We start from the raw sequence: 19608 nt of genomic DNA, 5'->3' as shown, positions 1-19608 counted from the left end.
GGCTGGGGCGGTGCGGGCGGTTTCACCGAAGACACATTCACGGAACAGACGGGACGGGGCTGCTCCCCCAGCTCTGCCGAGTATGCGACTATATACAACGGCGCAGCTCCCTGCGTTATTGGCTTGTGGTTTATAGTACAAATGCAATTCTGGAATAGGATGGCTGAAGCTTTGTGGCATTTTAATGCATCTTTGATGTCAGTTATTTATCCTTCTCTGACCATTTTTGCTTCTCTCCAGGGTACAGTCACTCGTGAGCTTTCCCCGATGCCCCAGCTTATTCAAGTCAGTCTATTGGAGTTTCATTTAGTCTGGCGAGCCGAGTCCCCGTGACAGGTGAGCTCTGACAGCGCTGCAAACTGGATGGAGAAGAGCCAGCGACAGGCGGGAACATGGCTGGGATGCTGCCAGGGAACAGGCTTCGAGGCACAGGCTCGGACAGGAGCATCACAGGGACCGTGACGGGGCGAGGGCAGCAGGCAGGTCGGTGCTCCTCATCCCCGCTGACTGCTTGGGACTTGTGGAAATAAGACTTTGTTTGTAGGTCGCGCCCGCTGGAGGAGGGAAACGCCCCGACCCATTCCACGCGGACTTAAACGACTTGCACTGAGGCGCTCGGAGTCAGCAGCGTGCAGGAACATGACCCCGGAGCTTTAAGCCCTCTTGCTTTTGTTCACCACACGCCCACCCGAATTGTTTCCTACGTTATGACATTTTTGGTGAAGTCCAGTTGAAGGCAGGAGAGAGAATTTAAGTGGGGACGGGCCGTTAGGATTTTAAGACAGTGTGTTGAAGGCACTGCTGTGATGAAGGTCTCTTGCCGCCGTGTCGAGCGGCTGCGCTCGCCATCCCCACCGTGTCGCAGCACCGAGACCCTGCGGGGAGGCATCGCCGTCCGGCACGGCCACGTCCAGCCTCCTTCGGGGTTAAACCTCCCCGCTGCCCGCCGCCTGCGACGCTGCCCACCAGCAGCGAGGCCGTGGCAGCAGTTTCGCTTCTCGGCGCTGGTTCCCGCGGACTGGTCCATGCCAGATCCCACAGAGGCTCCAGCACTTGGGCCGTGCTGATCTCTCCCGCCTCCCTTTAAACATAAACGTGTCCTTTATGGCAAAGCGTGGACCACTTGATGCCCACTTCCTCTGTACTTTGGTGGGCTGCAGCCTTGTGGTGCTCCACAGCGGGGCTCATGCGGAGACAAGCTTGCCTGTAAGTTAGACTCTTGTATATGGGTTTTTAGTAAAGGCTTTCAAGGTGGAGAAGCGTTTGATTAGCACCTTGCTCCCCCTTGGAGTGGGTGCTTTGATAGCTCATGAGCAGAAGATTAAATGGAATTATTTAAGCAGTGACACCAGGCAGAGAGATTCCGGAAAATGACGTCTCCCACTTTGATGTCAAAATACCTGAAACGAAGTGAACCGGAGAAATCAAAACACCAACCGGCCTCGCAGGAGGAAGGGGGCAATGAGAGGGATGTGAAATTGTTTCATCTAAGGCAAAGTCACTGCCCCCTCCTGACCAAACCTCGAGTCCAGCTTGCTGCAAGAGCACAGAAAATGCCATTTTGAGATCTGAGGCTTCCTCTTCCCCAAGGAGTAACTGAAAAGTCGGACGCAAACAGGACAACAGATTACAAGCGCTTTGCCCCAGGGGGGTATGTTGCTTCATTCCATATAATTGCCTGTAAAGATCCACAATTCATGTCGACCACCACGAGCAGACACTTGGCAGATTATTTCTAGGCCACCCCTTCCAGTCAGCGCGCTGCTGCTCCCTACGCCATCCTCCCAACGCCTTTTCAGGTGATGGAAGACGAGATGTTTCCGCTGCTTCCCTCGCAAGTCAGTCAAAAGCAACAGCTTACTGGTTTGCAAAGTCCTCCTGCTGCTTTCCCTTTCCTCCTCTGCTCAACCTCTTTCCACAGCACAGAAAATAACCTCAGTTGTCCCCTTCTCTCCTTAGTGCCCTCCTGTATTCATGGAACACAGACCCCGCGTTTAGCCAGCCTGGACACGTTGGATTCTTTGAATCCTTGCTCACCAACCAATTCCTCTGGGCTCTGCAATTAGTTTTCTTTTCCCCCCTCATCTTTACTTTCCAGGATCATCCCAGTTTACAGGCCCTTTCCCAGGCTCCTGCCAGGGGAGGGGGAAGAGGCTGCTAAGGGGCAAACCAGCCGAGCAGGGCTGGCCGCCCACTGGGCTGCACATGGAGCATCTCGAGCAGGGAGACCTCCCGTGTGCCGCCTCTCCTGCTGCCTGCCCGCGGGGGAACAGGCGGCCAAGACACGTGTGGAAAAGAGACTGGTCATCTACTGGGTTGCTGCATCGCCCACCCTCAGCACCGCCCAACAAGAGCGCCCAGGGGACGGCCGGGGACGAAATGGTTGCTTCTGGGGTGCTCCTGACCAGGAGGCAGAGAGCAGGAGGAGGAAAGCAGGCTTAAAAGCAGCCACGCAAAAGCCTCTCAAACAGATGTGAAGGAAAGCCAGGTCTTTGCTTTGCGCAGTATTCATATTCTGTGAAAATCCTGCAGAGGTAACAATTCAGACTAATATTTAGAAGTGTTTGGAAACCATTTGGAGTGCTTTCTTTGGGTTTCAGAGTACCGTAAGAATTTGGTGAACGATCTGAATACGAAGACCCAAAACGACGACCACAGCTAGAACACAGATCTGGAAATCACTCCCACAAGCTGCATGGCAGATCACCGTGAACAGCAGTAACAGAACCCAGGAAAAACGAGACCTGGAGGATTTCAAAACCTGACACTCTGCAATCCCCTGGAAGACCAGCAGCAAAGAGCAGGGCAGGCTGGCGGCTGCTGCAATGACGGCTCGTTCACCACATCCACGGCGCTGGGATCCGGGATGCCAGACTTTAACAGGACAAACCGGACATTTGCACAATTTGCTGTCTTTGAGATTAGGTTCACTGCGCAGGAGAAGGATCCCTGGGAAGGGAACTCTCCTGGTAACGGGCAGTACGAACCCTGCTCTGCTTCTCCGTCTCTCTCTTTCTGCCAGCTCTCTCCATGTCTCAGTAAATCCAAGCCCTCCAGTTACAAAGCTCAGGCTGTTGTAAATGTCAAGAACTTATTGCACAAGGTTGATCATTAATATTTTCTTCCACAGTATTAACAGGGCCCAGGGAAACCCACAAAAGTGGATTACCAAAAGAAAGCGGACTTGGCATGGCTTTTACTGAACGGTAATTAAAACAAGTTTCCTGAGTATTTCTCTACATGCTTCTCCCCTCCCCTGCTGCTGGCTCTCCCTTAGGACTGCGGCTCGAGACCAAAAGCCAGCAGCTCTCCCGGTGCCAGGGGAGCCCTGGTGACCCTCCCGGGCTCCTCTGGGCAGGAATGGTGGAGGAGGGGGGTGGATATGAAAATGGATTTTCCTTCGACACACACCGACTGCAAACTAAGGTCCGAGTCCGGCGCGGCACTGCCCAGGCAGGGCTGAGCAGCCGCCGGGAGCTCTTTCGCTGCCGCTGCCAAGCTCGTGCAGTCGATACTTGTATTTCCACTAGACCTGCTCACCCTGTCCTCCCCGCTGCAGCCTGCACAAATATCAATATTTATTACAGAGAGAAATATTTACAGCGTTCCTTCCCCTCCTGGCACTCTACAAAGGGACACACATAAGCTTTGGTGTCTTTGAAAGAAATAACACTCACAAACATTTGCCTGCCACTGGCCACAAGAACACGTGCCGTCGGGGCCAGCAAGGAACTGAATTTCACAACGAGACGCCGAGACGGAGACAAGACGGCAACGCTGGCTGGCCCGTGGAGGGCTGGTTAGGGTCTTCCCTCGCCTAGAGCAGAGATTTCTTTCCCCTCCCCAGTGGAAACACAAGTCCTGCGCCCGACCCCCGGCGACACCGCCAAGGCTGGCAGGGAAGCTCGAAGGGAGCCTGCGCTGCTCGACCCTGCCAGTCGAACAGAAAAGCAGTAAATATCGCCTCTCGCTGCGGCGAGTCTGTTCAAGTATCGCTCACTGTAAACATGGGGGGGGGGGCTGGGTTTTACCGCAAGGAATCGGAGGCGGCTGCCAGAAACCACCACCGAAACGCACCCAAGGGGGCTTCAGCCCAGCTCTGCCCAACGGGGAGGGAGGGAGGGAGGGAGGGAGGGAGGGAGGGGGCAGCCGGCACTTCTGCTCCAACTGTACCCGAAGAGACGAGCCACGCGCCGACCCGGGCACGGCCGCAGCCACGCCGCGCTCGGGGGCTGCCGGATCACCGCGGCGGCGCCGGCGTGCAGCGAGGCGAGTGGGGGTGGAAAAGGGGAAACCGTTTAAAACCAGATCTTTCCTCGTTCAACAGTAAATGGGATTTAAAAAAAATATATATATATTGACACTATATAAATACATAGATAAAGCTGGATTTCAAGACAGGTTGGATGATCTGATGGTTTTGCAATTCAGGTAAAGTTCCTTCTAGTGCCTATAAGTTACTCAGCCACTGAACTATTTTCTGGCTAAACTGCTATTTTACTTGTGTAAAAAGGTGTGGTGCAAACTTGTGCTCATATTTTTTGTAAGATCCCAAAAAGAAGACAATTTCGGTTTTCCAGACTTTCCAATTGGCGTAAGAGTCCGTTCGCAGAACGCCTGAGCCGCGTCCTCGGGAGCCTCTTGAGGATTCAGAGCTGGACCTTGTTGCCAGGATTACCTCTGTGGCTTCTGTGGTTTTTGCTCTATTTCTTTTTTTTTTTTCCTTTCTTTTTTTTTTTTTTTTTTTTAAAAAAACTTTAAATAAAGTTTTATTTTCTAATATACATCGAACAATTTTCATGCAAAGCAGCAGTCAAGGAGACATCCAGACTTCCCAGGTTCCTTCTTTCCATGTATACTTGAAAAAATGATCCATCTTCATTTGACTTCGATTGAGATGCTTGGTCTTTTTCTCTTCCTGCCTTTTCCAACTGGATCCTACGTGATTTTGAACACAGCCAGTCCTTGGGCCAGTCTCTGCTCCCTCCAGAAGAGCCTTGGTATTTGTACGTGTCCAGCGCCTTTCCTGCTTGTTCTCCCTCTTAATTCCCAAGAGTCCGTGCAATCGTCTGCCCTTTGCCGTCCGTGAGCACCGCAACCTTTCTTCAGCTCTCAATGGACATGGCACCGATAAGTTGCTCTACTTTGTATGCCAGACGCTGCCTACGTGCCTGTTCATCCTGCTCCAAAGCCCCAATGAGCTGGTACGGAAAAAATAAAAAGGGAGAGAAACAGAGAAAAAAAGTCAGTGTGCGAGAGGGGGTGGTAGAGGTGGGTGGGCAGCGAGATGTGAGCAACTTGAAATGTGGATGTGCGAAACTGAAACAACAAATGGCAAAGCAACGCGACGAGCGCTTCGCCACGCCGCAGCCGGGCTCGCTGGTTTGTTGGACCGCTCGGCGCGCGCGCTACCCACACAGCACGAGCGTTCCCACTCTTGTACCTTGGACTCCACATTTCTTGTCTCATTTAGCATGAAAGTTATGAGATTTTTAAGCCCTAATCGGAAAATAGCTGCGGCATTGTATCACAAATGCATACATGCAATTAAACGACAAAACCCTTCCTTTTAACGGACATAATTGCAAAATAGGTTCTTCTTACACTGAAATGAAGGGGCGGAACAGATGGCGAGAACTTGGTTTCAAGTGATGCATTCATTAAAGGAGCTCACGCTGCCAGGGATGCTTTGCAAACAGGAGCCTGCGTCACTGCAACATGGGATTTGTACCACACTGTTCCCAAAAGACAGGGATGTTTCTGGGGAGCTTCACTGGGTCACGATGATTTTCCACCGCATTTAGGAGTGAGCTGCACTGGGCGTAGGCCAAGGCTGAGGAATCCAGTTGCTCCCACCAGATTTTAAAGCTCTCAGTCCTCCTGGGAAGTACACCACGGGCACGGCCAGGACCCGAACCTCTTTGTGCACGACCAGGACAGAGCGGGACAGCAGCGGTGCAGGCTACAGCCATGCTGCGTAAGGACGAGGGAGGAGGAAGGAGCTCTGGGTGGCAGCAAGGGGGTTGCTGCACGATCCACTACCCCACCGGAGCACGGCTCCCCTCCCACGCCACCCGTGCCACAGGGTGCCCTTGCCCCTGCGCCCACCCCGGGGGACACCCACCTCTTCGCTGTACTTGCTGACGTAGGAGTAGATCTCGTTGAGGGCGCTCAGCATGTTGAACTCGACGGAGTGCAGGCGCGACTGTTCGGCGAGGTAGGCGTTCATGTCCTGGTCGCTGATGGCGGGGAGCTTGGCAATGTCTGCGTAATACCTGCGGGAAGGAAAGGCCGAGGGAGGCCGTGAGAAAAGCGGCTCAAAATGCCCCTCTTTTCCTTGGGGTTTAAACCAAGCTCTGCAGGGAAAAGGACGTCATTTTGCGTTATGCTTACACTGAGCAAAACAGGATCTTGGTCTGCAACAAGCTAAAAACAAGAGCAGCGATGCTCGGCAGGGCTGAGCTGTGCCACCAGCTCGCTGCAAGAGCCGCCCTGCTGCACCACCAGCCCCTGGGAGCAAAGCTGCCCAGGCCAGCCCTGTCCCCAGGCTGCTGCCGCCCACAAGCCGCTGCTCACCTCTCCACCCAGCTCTTGTAGCTGGGGATGTCCTTGGCGTACAGCAGCTTGTTGGAGGGGGAATCCTTGCCCAGGCGGTGCTCCGAGGTGGAGCAGGAGTCCATGAAGGTCTGAGCCACAACAGAGAGGCAGGCGTCCGTGATGCTGCCTTTGTGGATATCAAACACGAACTGGGGGTTTTTGATTACGTTCACCCAGAATCGGAGAGGGAGGCTGTGGGGAAATCCAGAGACAGAACCAAATGCTAAGGCAAAGGCCACGAAAGGGCACTCGCTGTCATTTGCGATCCCAGGCAGAATGCAAACGGTGGGAAGCAGCAATAATCTGAACAGGAGCTGGGCCAGGCCCATCAAACACCAGTTAGCCCAGTCCTGCCCGGATTGCTTGTGATGGGTGCCACTATGCCCGGGCTGGACTCCGCTGCCCTGCGCGCCCCGGGAGCCGCTCTGGGGTCCGATGTTGCACAGAAAGGTGGAGGAGGCGAGAGGGCAGCCTGGGCTGGGGCAGAGCTGGGCGCCGTCGGCAGGACCGGGTGAGCAGCTCCGCGAGGAGCCGTTAAACCCAGTTCGTTAAGAGTGGGAGACGGCGGCGCGGGGCTGAGCCCGGGGCACGGTGCTGCTGCCCCCACGCTCATCAGCCGCGTCCCGGCCACTCCGCAGCCCGTCGCCTGCGCGCGGTGCAGCAGGCATCAGAGGCTTTGTCCCCAGATCCCGAGGCCTTTGCAATCAAAGGGGAATTATTATTCCTTTTTTCTCCGGCTGTATAGCAGGATCAAAAAACCAGCTGCTGCTTTCTATTACCTTTCAAGTCTCAGCTCTCTCTATCTACCCAGCTAGCTGCACCGAAGGCTCCAGCCTTAACTCTTGCTGCACTGCGGGCGAGCGGCTCAGCCGCAGCCCCAGCAGCGCCAGCTCCCCCGGCCCCCACCGCCCCAGCTCTCGCTTCCAAGCCCCCGTTTGCCCCAATCTGCTCCAGTGGCATAAGCCTTCCCCCAGCTCCCGGGCAAAATTCCCTTCCTGGGAATGCTGCAGCCGACCAAAGTGCCCAGCAGAGCTGTGAGTTCAGAGACCCAAATTTTTGCCCTTTTCCTGAGCCCCTGGGCAGAAGGAAGGACCAGGGCTCATGTGGTTTGATGGCTCTCACCGAGCAAACTCTGCCAGTTGGTGCTTTTTTCTTTATTGCTTTAAGAAGTCTCATCTCTTTTATTTTTTGTGATTCTAGAGTTTTTATCCTAATAACGCCTTCTTCTAAGGCTTTCAATAAATTGTTTTTAGCTTCCTACAGCCTTAGCGGGGAACCCAGCTTTTGCAGCCGTGATGATTAGAGGCCTTTTAAACCACGAGGGACTCGGGGGGAAAATACAAAGTCTTCAGGGAGCACCATTTGTTGGGCTTTTTTTTAATTCCTCGCAGAGGTAAATTTCTAACCCACGGAGCTTTTAATCCTAAAATAACAGCAGAGGCAGAGACGTGAGAGCTCCCACTGTTCAGAGAAGGCTGCAGTCCACGTCGGCCGCATGTGGGGCTGGCTCCTTCCCCCCTTGCCACCTCTTCCCACTGCCCAGCTGCTCCAGCTGCCGCCCGAAGCGGTGGGGAAGGCTCAGCCGCTCGCCGAGCTCTCCCCTCCCAGCCTGTGCCGGCATTCGTGCCGCAGCACGGTCCCGCAGGCAGGGTGGTGCGGGGATGGAGCCCTGCTTCCCGCCAGCACCGGCTCTGCAGACCCAGCCCTTGCCAAAGCCCAAGTGCGTGGATCTACGGCCCGAGGCCAGTGCCCAGCTCCCGCCCGCGTGGAGGACTCGGCGACAGCCAGGCGCGTGGGTTAACACTGCACCGGGGTGTCAGCTCGTGTCTGCGTGAGGATCAAAGCCCACTGCCACATCTGCACGGGGCGCTGGGGCAGCAGCGGTGCTCGTTGAAAAGCATTTCGTGGCGCATCTCACGCTTTGGAGCTACGGGACTTGGCTGTTCCCAGCCTTCCCAAAGCTCTTCCCCATCTCTGTTTTTCCCCAGGACACAGAAAATCGCTCCACACACAGGTCTGCCCCCCCCCCTCCCCTTCCACCCTCCTCCTCCGTTCTTACCAATTGCTCTTCCACGTGTGCCTCACATCTGTGTCATGGATGCCGTGCTTATCTGCCTGCTCATCCAAGAAATCGAACATATACTTGATGGCCAGCGGGAGCGCGCTGCCGCGGTGCACGGTGCTGAACAGCGTCTCAAACAAGTCGTCCACAAATTTCTGCAGCGTGCCCTGATGGGAGCAGCAACCGAGAAGGTGAAGGGAGGGACGGTGCATGCTTGGCTAAGCAGCGGTGGCAGGAGGGGATGCCAGATGGTGTTGCCAGCTCTGCACAGCCCCGCAAAGTGCCGCCACGGACCTCACAGGAATAAGTAAGGTGGGGGTCTTATGAGGGCGGATTGTGCTGCTGGAGGACCCCAGGGGAATGCTCCAGCCTGCAGTTGCTCACGGCTGCACTTACTCTTTGTTTCTAACCTGAAACAATTTCTTTTGCTTTCAAAAGCAAATCTGCATTACCTACAGTGATGAACACACGGTCAAAGGCAGGAAAACTCTCTCTGGCCAAGAAAACTGGTTAAAAGTTTACAGGAGCTGCTGCACCTCTCCAGCTCTTTGTGTTTTAATATTGTGCAGAAGCACGAAGTATTGCAGCAATCACTCTGCAGGGTGAGGGAACCTCGGCTGTGTTTCTGTGGCTGCTGCTCCAGAAGCCACCCAACCCCTCAGGCCCAGGAAAGCCCGACAGGGACAGTCCCCTCGGGGAGCTGAGCATCATCAGGGACTGCGCAGGAGCCTCAGCAAGTGTGTCTAGAGAGACCTCTCCATGCATTCCCGAGCGAGTTTAGCACCTGGTAGTTACCTTTGTAGCTAACAGCCTGGTCAGGTAGATCTCGGACACCATCTTACTGCCCCGGTCTCCTTCCTTCTGGTCTCCGTGGTCGTGGTTTTTGACCAAGTGCCAGACCTTGACCCCGCTCTCCAGGTCGGGGGTGATCATGGGGGCCCGGGAGCGCAGGCTGTCGGGGCTGCCGGTGTAGCGGAAGGTGGAGTCTGAACGATGGGGAAAGAAGCCGGTCACGCTCAAAGAAACCCCTTCTTCATTTCCCTGTCTCTTCTCAGTCATGCCACCGTGCTCGCTAATGCCAAAATCATCTGCATTGGCTTTTTTACGGGGTAACAAAATGTCATACCACTCAGGCACCAAAGAAAATCTGGCGTTTGCCAAAGACACGTGCTGGTCTTCACTGCACAGAGTCCCTCAGACTCGAGCTTTTCTGCTTTCACACTCAGACACGGGACTTTTCTGCTCCATTCACAGCCTTTACCTACGTGAACTCAGTAACACAGGTCTGTACAAGATTCCTCCATGAGCTCACGCACATTAACCCCGGGCACCAACTCCTGCAGCACCAGAGTCCTGACATCAGTATTTTCTACAGAATAACAAGCTGCCCAGCACAACCAGCACAAAGGGCAGAAGAAACTGCTGCTCTTGTTCTCGAGGCTTTCATTAGAGCAACAAGGGCTCAAGCTGAGCACCGACCGCAGAGCCCGAGGCCAGCCCTGCACCCGGCCGTGCCACCCGCGGGGCTCCTGCTGTCCCTGCCCTTGCCCTCCTCCCCAGCAGCAAACGGGGAGCTCAAAGGGGATCAAAGGTTTCTCATTAATTGTTCGGAAACCACAGAGGGATGTGAATACATTTAACTTCCCAAAGAACGTCCCTCCCTGGATCCCATCCACAGCGTCTCCAAGCCGAGATACGGGGCTGAATAGCACAACGGTGCGTGGTTGGGTTTGTCTTCCTCTCGCTGAATTTCTTTGTTCTCTGGGAACCTCGTGCATTTTCCCAAGTTTAGCCTCCAGTTCGCAGCTCACCCTCCTCATCGAGATTAAGGGGATCAATCATAAATCAGCCGAGGGAAATACGCAAGTCATTACCAAACTAGCTAGATCTTCATCCCTGATTAAGGCTTAGATAAATGAGTACTCCAACTGATATAATTAAGGAGACAGACAGTGGGACAGCTAGGGAAGCATCTAGTAATTCTATTTTTAAAAATAGCTCTGTACTGATATATAATGGGGGGAGTAAATAAGTATCTCATTTAAATTCTGTCTGCACAATTAGAAGTATTAATCTTAACATGAGCAATGATAGTTCATATCAGTGGTTTGCAAAAGCTTCTCCATCTGACACAGATCAACGAGCACTGAGGACTCAGGTTGTGTGACCCAGTCTCAGTTTCTCCATCACTCGAAGTGCGGGAAGCACTGGGCACTCGGGTGGACTACACCTCGCAAGGAGAAATGCCTTTTCTCCTGGCTTTTGCTTAAAGACTCTCCTGTGGATGGCTCCTCAGAACCCTTGCTTGGGCAAAATCCTTTGGGAGCTATGAACAAGAGAAGGAGATGGGTTTGTCAGGAGACCTCTCGTTTGTAAAACACTCTGTAAAATGGAAGATAATGAAAGATCAGCGCACTAGAGATTCCGCCACTGCTGCCTTTTATGGAAGTGTATTATTACCATTATTGTGGATTTAGTGCTGTAAACGCACACCTGGCACCTTGCAGGCTCATTTACCCAGGCTGCAGCGTCTTCAGGGACCCTCTGTAAAGTGCTGAGCCCTGCTATTATGCAAATAATGAATTCCCAGGCGTGCACACCCCAGCACGTCGAGTTAAGATTGCTGTTACCCACTTTTGACCCATTAGCTAAGAATTCAGGATCCTCCACTTAGAGAAGAAATAGATGAAGGAATTGGGCTTTTCTCTCTCCCTGCTTACAAAGCTGCTTTCCTGCAGCACCCGTCCCCTCTGAGCCTAAAGCCTTAAGCCTTTCCCTGGGCTCTTCCAAGACCCACATTTCCAAAGGCTGCTCAGGGCCTTGGCATTTCCTTTCCCCTCCTCTCAGCTGCTCTGGTCTCTTTGCTGTTCTGCTCATAGATGGAAAAGCCTTTGCAAAAAAAAAAAAACAGCAGCCAAGGGCATTTTTCTGTTCGGCACGTGAACGCGCTTTCATTTTGGCTGACCATGGGGTGGTTCTTTGGGACAAGCTGCTGCTTTTCCCCCACCTAATTCCCTTAAGGTGTGGCCCTTCCCGCAACAAGGGCAGCTCCTCTACCAGCTCCATCAGAGAATTCTCATTTCATGACAGGCTGGTGTCGTGCCCGGCTCCAGGCTGGCTACAACGGGCAGGGCAGCAGGAGCAATGCCCCGTCGCTGCCTGTGAGCCATCGCGCCCCAGCACTTTGCTTCTTACCGTATCTACTAATAGACGTCCGGGATATACTGGCAGAGGCGGGAATATTGTAGGAGGAGGTTTGTTTGGGAACGAGAGCCACAACCGAGCGGTCTGACACCTGGGGAGGCAAAGGAAGAGAAGAAAAGATCAGTGAGATCCACCGTCCGCCCTGCCAGCACCAGCTGCTCCCCCAGCGAGCGCAGGTAACCCGGCAGGGCCGCGCTCCTGGGCCGGCCGAGCTCTGCGCTGGGTGGGCAGCAGCTCCGCAGCAAGGGACTGAAGGAAAGGAGTGATAAATCAAAAGATGCACAGAAGATGTTTTTGGTCGTTCTGATTTAAGATTACGTTTTATCCAATAAAAATGAGAATCTCAAGAACTGTTGTGATCCAATTAAAGTAACAATGCAGAGGGAATAAAATGGCTATAATAACGTTATGGACCATAAAACATTCCTATTAAACCATTTTTTATTTTAGCAATTTTTATGAACTTTAAAAGTTTGATTTACAGCTAAGCAAGTCATAAAGCCATCTTTCAGGGTATTAAATTGTCAGTCCCTCTACCGCACCAGAGAAGGAATTAAATGCTGGGAAGTTGAACTATAAATGAACATTAGTGCTAACAAGATTCTGTTATAGCAGATTTTAGTAGCCATGTTTAATTTTATCCTCCCTATAAATCCAGTAGTCACTGGAAGTTTTTTAACTTATTTCCCTTAATTAAGAATCTTCAGGTTTCCAGGGAATGGGCCTGACTGCCTTTTTACTTTGAACTCACGGGCCAGGGTGCAGCACGGCAAGGGAGCAGAGAGCAGCGTCACCGCATCTCGCCAGCCGACGGACCCGCCGGGGCCCAGTCTACACGTTGTTTTAGAGGAGCTGCAAAAAGAAACGCCTCTTCATGCTGGAGAAATTGCTTTCGGGGCTAAGCCCTCCACTATTTGTCCTGCAAGAGTCTCAGCACCCTCCCTACACACGGGGAAGCTCCAGGGCAGCAGCTGGACTTTGCTCCCCCAGCACCTCCCTGCACTATCAGGGATGTGTGTTCCGCGTCTGCTGCCGCGAGGTGACCCGCACACCGCGATCTCCGCTGCTTTCAAGGCTTCGGGTTCCATTCGGATGAAAGGTTTCATGTAAATGTGAGTTATTATTATTGCTAGTGACAGTGGAAGTAATAGTCACTTATGTTTCACAGTACAAAAGTGAGATATTTCTAAGCAAAACACTTCAAACACCTCTGTTATTTCCTCTTCTGCTCCTGCCTCACTTCACCCAATTTATTAAGTCAATGGGAGACACGATCAGTGGTGATATTATTTTCTTAGGCTGTTATTAGCTGCCACTTCAGTTCAATTTCACTAGGGAGAAACCTGAGCGCGCGGGCAGCCCAGGGTGCGCCCACGGAGGCAGCAGCTCCCCGGCCGCCGTGCCGGGATCCGCTTCCACCAGGGCTGTGGTTAACTGGGAGAGAGGCATTAAAAATTCCATACACACACACACACAGAGCACTCTCACTCTCTAAATTTTGGGTCGAATGGCTCTTGTCAGCTCAAAAATACCAGCGTGCAAATTAGCATCAGATGTAACACACATTCGTTTCCCATCTCGCTCTGCTGTTGCCACACTCCCACAAAACCCCAGAGACGCCTGCGAAGCTGGCTGGCTGTTTTACAACTTTATAAATATTCCGATTCTTCTATGAGCTGGAAATGTGCTGCACAAAACACCTTAAAGAAAAGAAAAATAAAACCCGGAGCGGGGAGAGCAGCCGTGCAGAAGCCCAGACAATAATACTGCATTTGCGTGGGGTGGCGAGGATGCAGGGAAGATGCCAGCTCCACATCCACGCCACCCTCGGCTCCGGAGTCTCATTTTCCACACAAATCTTCCCTCTCTGCTTCTAATTTTTCATCTAAAATAGTTTTCTAGTCTCTCAGCCTTTCCAGACTCACACTGGCTGACAGGTATTCATGCTCTGCTGCCTTGGAGTTAACCCTGCATGAGCCACTGTAAATCATTTGATATTAAATTCAGTGTTTCATTTTTCTTGAGTAAAGCCACGCGGGGTGAGACTCTCCCATGGAGTTTAATAGGCACGAAACCAAAAGGATACTACACAAATGTAACACAATTCCTTACAATATAGTTTAAAAGCTCCAGAGAATTTAACAAAGAATTATGCCTATTTAACCTATACATCTGTTTTTATAAATGAAGAAATAAGCAGCAGGCATACAGTTCTCTATATAACTCTATAGAGTGGTTCAAAAATATCACAGAAAGATGAATATTTCTTTTAAAATCCAATCTGGCTTTTGCATGTGCAGGCTTCCCATGAAAAATACATTTTATCGGTTGATGCAGTTACATATTGTATTTTTATCATCCTAAACATGCAGAAAACAAATGTAATGGTGTCAAAATTCAGCAGCCAAGTGTGGAGCTGAGAAACTCTTGGAATTAAGTAACTGCCCCCTGCAGAGCCTCCCCACCCAGCCCCGCCGCTCGGTGAGCAGGAGGAGGCTGGTTTGGTCCCCGCCGGAGCTGGAGCCCAGGAGCTGCAGGGATCGGGGCTGCGGAGCAAAGGGACCCCAGAACCCAGGAGGAGGGACAGGGCTGGGAGGACGGGGCAGGGTCTGGTCCGTGCTTCAGCGCTTACTGCCAGGCGACCGCACCCCTCCAAGAGGGGGTTACGGGTGGGAACACGGGCCGTGCGTCTGCAAGTACTGGGTGCGAACCCAGAGATCGCTTTGCCTCCGGCTCAGCACATTAAAGCAGACGGTATCTGACCAAGAATAAAGGCAAGACAGCTCCGAACAAAAGACGGAGAGAGCTTCACAGAGCTAGCTTTTATTTCTTCTAGAAATCTTCTTCACTAGTCCTCCAGAAGCCGCAGAAACTAGATTTCATTTTTACGGCTTGAACGACACCTGGTTTATATGTAACACTCCTGTTAAAATGGTGAGACAGCAGAGCTTGAAACTCAAATAATTTTATAACCTCTTCTACGCTGTGCCTTTGCCCACATATTTGTTTTACCGTCTAGTCCTGGAGCATCTGTATTTTTGATACCTAATACAAACATTTATTACCGAAACAGAAAAAAACCTGGTAGGAATAAAAAAAAAATAAAAGAAAATGCTGCTTGTTTTTGGCAAAAGCCCTGCCTTGACGAGATTTCTGTTGCAGTGCAGGGAACTTGGCTTCTTTTTATGGCTGAAACAGCTCTGTTAGGCTGCCCAGAGCTCGGGCCAGAGTGGGGAGAGGCATGTGCAATTGCTACCTGTTTAGGCGGTTGGCAGCAAACTTCTACTTTGTTCCAGAGCAAAACTGACATTCAAACGGCAGGAATAGCTGCAGCATCTTGAGTGCTGCAAGGATTTTATTTACTTTAAGGGTAAACTTGTGGCTCAGATTTTTCCCACAGGCACTAAAATCAAAGTACTCCCTCCCCTCGCACCCAACACACAAATACAGCTTTCACTTGTGAATTCCTTAAGATTACTTTTAAAGATCAAGGCATAATAAAGTCTCGCTGCTTCCCTGCATGGTGGTTAATCCCTTGCAACTGTCAGGTAAAACAGATTTTAGAAAGAATGGAATACATCTGCACAACTCCTATGACATTTTACGGTAATCTGTGTTTAAATCCTTCGGGCTGCTTGGAAAAGCTGACCCTCGAGGTGCTTTTTTACATGCACTCTGCATATTTATGCCATTCTCTCTGCCTCGCTCCTTGATTATATGGCTCCTGTCAATACTGGCTCACATTCAACTTACACAGCATGAGTCACGCTGATGGACTTGAGATGGTGTATAAACAGGGAAAGATGCCAGATTAAATACTAAACACTTCTGTGTGGGTAGTGATGGACAGTAGTAGGTTGCAGGTCCCAATTAATGCAGTTATCCTCTGCTGAAGACAGGCTTTGAGTAAAAGCCTTTGATTCTCTGTTTAACCAAACCTTCCTTGGCTCCATCTTCACCTCTCCTTCCATCTTTCACACGCCGTAAAAAGCCCTTTCCAGCACATACACACCTATCCAGGGCCGCCTGGGCTGGGGCACGTAAGCCGCAAAAGCTGAAGATGGCAACGTTTTCTTAGGTCACCCACCCACCCTGGCCGATGCACAATCGAGCAGCTTCACTGTCTAGCTGTGCTCTATACGACTTCAGTAGCAAAACTCCTGTTACTCGGCTTGGAAGGCTAGGTCTGGGCCTTAGGAGGTTTGATTTCACTCTGTCAAGAAGCAGCTCTTGATATTCACCTCTTCTTGACGTGGCCTCCTCCCGTATCTCCCCGCAGCACTCCCTCGGCCCTCCCATGTGACAGTATGTGAAGTATTTGCTCTGTTGCCCTTCTTTACTCCTCGCTCAAGAGTCAACACGCAGGAAGATCACAAGTATGAGAGACGAGCTGCCACTGCAGCCTGTGCTTCAAATCAGATCATGAGATCACATGGCGTTTCCAAAGCTTTGAAGGAAGGCAGAGACTCCTCTTCCTTCCCTGCTGCCCTCCTGGTCGGGTCAGACCCCCACGCGAAGACCCGAGCTCCCTGCACCATCCCTCCCCTGGCCCTGCACCGCCAGCAGCAGCAGCTCAGCCCTCGCCACTGCTCCTTCTATCTCACTAGCACGGCTGGTGGTTTTAATTTAGCCAATTTTCAACTCTGCTAGTTTCTTTAAGATACACGTCAAGGTTGCTTTCCCATCTAATGCGTGAGCACATTGAACCCTTCTGGTTTATCATACAAATGCGACCTCCCTGTCTGTCTTGGTACACGAGATACCTGGGAATTAAATTTCTGCTTTTCTTTTCTTCCCTCCCGGCAGCCTCCTGGGAGCTGTCTGCTGGGGCTGCTTTCTTACCTGATAATGCATCAGGGTGTTCAAGCGCTTCCAGTCTCCTTCAATCTTGGTGGTGATGTCTTCATCCTGCAGGACCACACGAGCTATCCGGCCCTGGCGCCACTCTGCAGGAGAGGCAAAAACCAGGCAGACACGATGGTCAGAGAGGGAAAAGGCACCGACAGGCTCTACCCACTACTGGAGCCTGCAGAAAAGCCCATCTCCCAGAAGAGGCACCCAGAGAAAGCTAAATTCCCAGCAGAGTGAAGGAGGCTTCAGGAATCAGTTGCTCTGTGGTCAGTGGACCACAAAAACCCACACGGAGCTCAAAACCTACCCAGCAGGAGCAGTGCCCGTGCTTTCTAGGGGCAGAAACACATATGGTGTTGTGCAGCCTGAGCTCTAGTTTTCAAGCTCTGCAAACCCCACCAAGAATCCCTGACCAACCTCTCTGAACTTCCCCCTCCTACGAAGCAGAGAAGCTCCTACCCAAGTCCATGTCAACAGCTCTTGGTCTTTGAGAATATGGGACGTTTTTGTACACCGCATCGAGGATCTTCTCTTTGACTTGAGTGATGGTATCACAGTTCAGCACTTTCACAGGGATCTCTGGACTGTTCTCATTATCTGGGTTCACGCAGTTTAGGATCTGGAAGGGAAAGAGAACCAAACCATGCTCTAAAGGGCTCCAGGCAAGTAGCCAGGAGAACTGTAACCACACAGTTACATAAAAACTCATAAAAAACCCCACTGCATCCCTAATTGCATCACTGCTGTTGCATCTAGTGTATCTTTATAACGATTACTCAGACGGGAGTCCTGGATGTCCATTTTCATTTGCTAGAGGGAGGGCAATGCTCGACGCACAGGGAGACAAAAGGGTCCCCTCAAACCCTGCCTTTCAAAGCCTTAGCTCTAGCAAGTTAGGGACACACCTGACTTAGGCACTGGTCTAGCAGCATGAGGCTTTATTGCACTGGCAACACTTATGGTTCACAGGAGTGTCCTCATCACTGGCCTAAAGGTCAGAACGGCTCATGTCCAAGCAGGGAGGACAGAAGCGGCTCAATAGCAGCTTCCACAGCCACCACTCACCAGAGTCTTGTACTCAATTTGCTGCCGGATCAACTTGTCCTCACTGAGGGAGTAACGGGCTTCTCCTGTGATGGCATCAATTGGACCTTTCTCCATCTGTTGCTTGATGGCACAGTAGAGCATGAAGAGCGGCTCTCCAGCACACTCCTACACAAGAAGACAGACAGCAGAACTAACACGGAGGTGAAGGTGTATCTCCTCCAGGGCCACTGGCCTGCACACAGGTTTTGCACAGGATTCATTCCAGCAGAGGCACAGTCTCATTGACTCAATCCATGTGCAATCCAGGCTCAGCCCCCAGCAGCTCCTGGAGAGGACAGCCAAAACCATGAGCTCGATGAGTATGGTGTCTTTGGCTTGGTAAATCTCTACTGAATCCACATGGCTGTAAAAAAGAGGAATTTGAGATCTTGATCTCCTTGTTCACTCCCATGAAGCAAATTCTGTGGGGCTTCCAAAACCACAAATAAAGCTAAATAATACGGAAGCCCAGGTACGGAGATGTAAGGGAGAACTTCTCCTAGGTACTAAAGAGGTGCAACAGAAGCTCCATTACACCAGAGTTACTCCAGGTGACCTGAGCGTTGAAGAAGGCTGAGCACAGAGGCTGAGACAGCTTGACTCAGCCCATGGTGCAGGCACTTCAGAGCAAATCTCCACCTCCCCCGCCTCGCCACTACATCTTTTGACTTGGTGGCTGACTGAAGTGTTTCAAGCCCAGATCCACCCCAGGGATGGCTGGGGGGCGAGACAGCAAAGCAGCAGCGGGGTCTCAGCTCCATCCCTCCTTACCTTGAGGAACTTGTGGAGGAGGAAGGCAAACCAGTTAGTCAGCATCTTCTCAGCCACCGACTCAGTCCTAGGGAAGTCAGAAGAACAGGCACGTTGCACACAAAACCAAATCACACATCAGAGGCCCCAAATCTCCCCGGCTGCACCCTGGCACAGCTCCCGTGGTGCTCCGAACCGGGGCTGCAGCCCTGGAGCAGGCAGGCAGCAGGATGCGGCCAGCACCGTGTCCCCCCCGCAGCTGACAGCCTGTCACAGCCCTGATGGGGCTGGTGACAGGGAGCCTGGTGACACTCGGCTCCTTGCACGTGGTGCAAATTACAGCCTGGCTCAGTAAATCACTGGGATTTGCAGCAGTTCCTGGCAATCAGGGACAGCAGAGTGACAATGGCAGGGAAATTGCAGCTTTCTCCCCAGTCCCACCCAGTGTCCTCTCCCCACATTGTGCTCGAGATTATCTCTAATTTAAATACAATGGCTCCTAATGATAGTTTTTAATGCTGGCTCTGCAGGACCGGGAGTCCTTCCTTAAAGCACCACAATCCTTTTTCCTGGGACAGGGACAGGATGGCTGTGCTGGTGGCAGAGTGTCTCACAGTCCACATCTGAGCCCCAGCAACACACCGCGGCTGGGCACCTCTCTGCGTCCTCGTCCCCTGGGCTGGCAGCTCTGCTCCCGGTGCCATTCCTGCCACCTTGCTTTTTCGGCCACCGTGCCACCAGCCTGCTCAGGAGATGCCCAGCAGGCACAGCCATGCGCCGAGCCTCTGCCTCCACCCGTACCCTGAGCTGGAGCAAGTCACCATCCTGCTCCAGACCCATTTTCCCTCTTCTCCCCCATCTGCTCTGCTGCCTTGAACTGGGGACTGTCTCTTGGTGTGTATTTATGCAGCATCCCACATGTTTGAAAACTCTGGCATTCAATGACAAACACACACTACAGAAGCAACAGGGTTTGGTCCCAAAGTCAAGCAGATCATGTATAAACGGGAGCCACAGATTTCAGCAAACAAAACCTGATGCCAGTCAGCAAGTGGACC

General features: G+C 52.1%; 1 protein-coding gene across 1 annotated transcript in view; it reads right to left on the bottom strand.

Annotated features, from left to right (window-relative positions):
• Positions 1 to 5105: 5105 nt before the first annotated feature.
• PLXNA2 (plexin A2) overlaps positions 5106 to 19608 on the bottom strand; it is a 149672-nt gene continuing 135169 nt past the window's right edge. Inside the window, exons 22-31 of the mRNA XM_086476606.1 lie at positions 18572 to 18638; positions 17780 to 17926; positions 17174 to 17333; positions 16706 to 16809; positions 11855 to 11954; positions 9455 to 9645; positions 8657 to 8826; positions 6577 to 6789; positions 6125 to 6275; positions 5106 to 5201 (exon numbers count right to left, since the gene is read on the bottom strand). Of these exons, the coding sequence (XP_086332732.1) occupies positions 5106 to 5201; positions 6125 to 6275; positions 6577 to 6789; positions 8657 to 8826; positions 9455 to 9645; positions 11855 to 11954; positions 16706 to 16809; positions 17174 to 17333; positions 17780 to 17926; positions 18572 to 18638 (1399 nt within the window). The remainder of the gene's footprint in view (positions 5202 to 6124; positions 6276 to 6576; positions 6790 to 8656; positions 8827 to 9454; positions 9646 to 11854; positions 11955 to 16705; positions 16810 to 17173; positions 17334 to 17779; positions 17927 to 18571; positions 18639 to 19608) is intronic.

This window comes from Leptosomus discolor, chromosome 21 (genome assembly GCF_034619465.1).
Source record: "Leptosomus discolor isolate bLepDis1 chromosome 21, bLepDis1.hap2, whole genome shotgun sequence".
Lineage (NCBI taxonomy): Eukaryota > Metazoa > Chordata > Aves > Leptosomiformes > Leptosomidae > Leptosomus > Leptosomus discolor.
The sequence above is the reverse complement of the archived record's forward strand: the minus strand, read 5'-3'. Positions and strand labels throughout refer to the sequence as shown.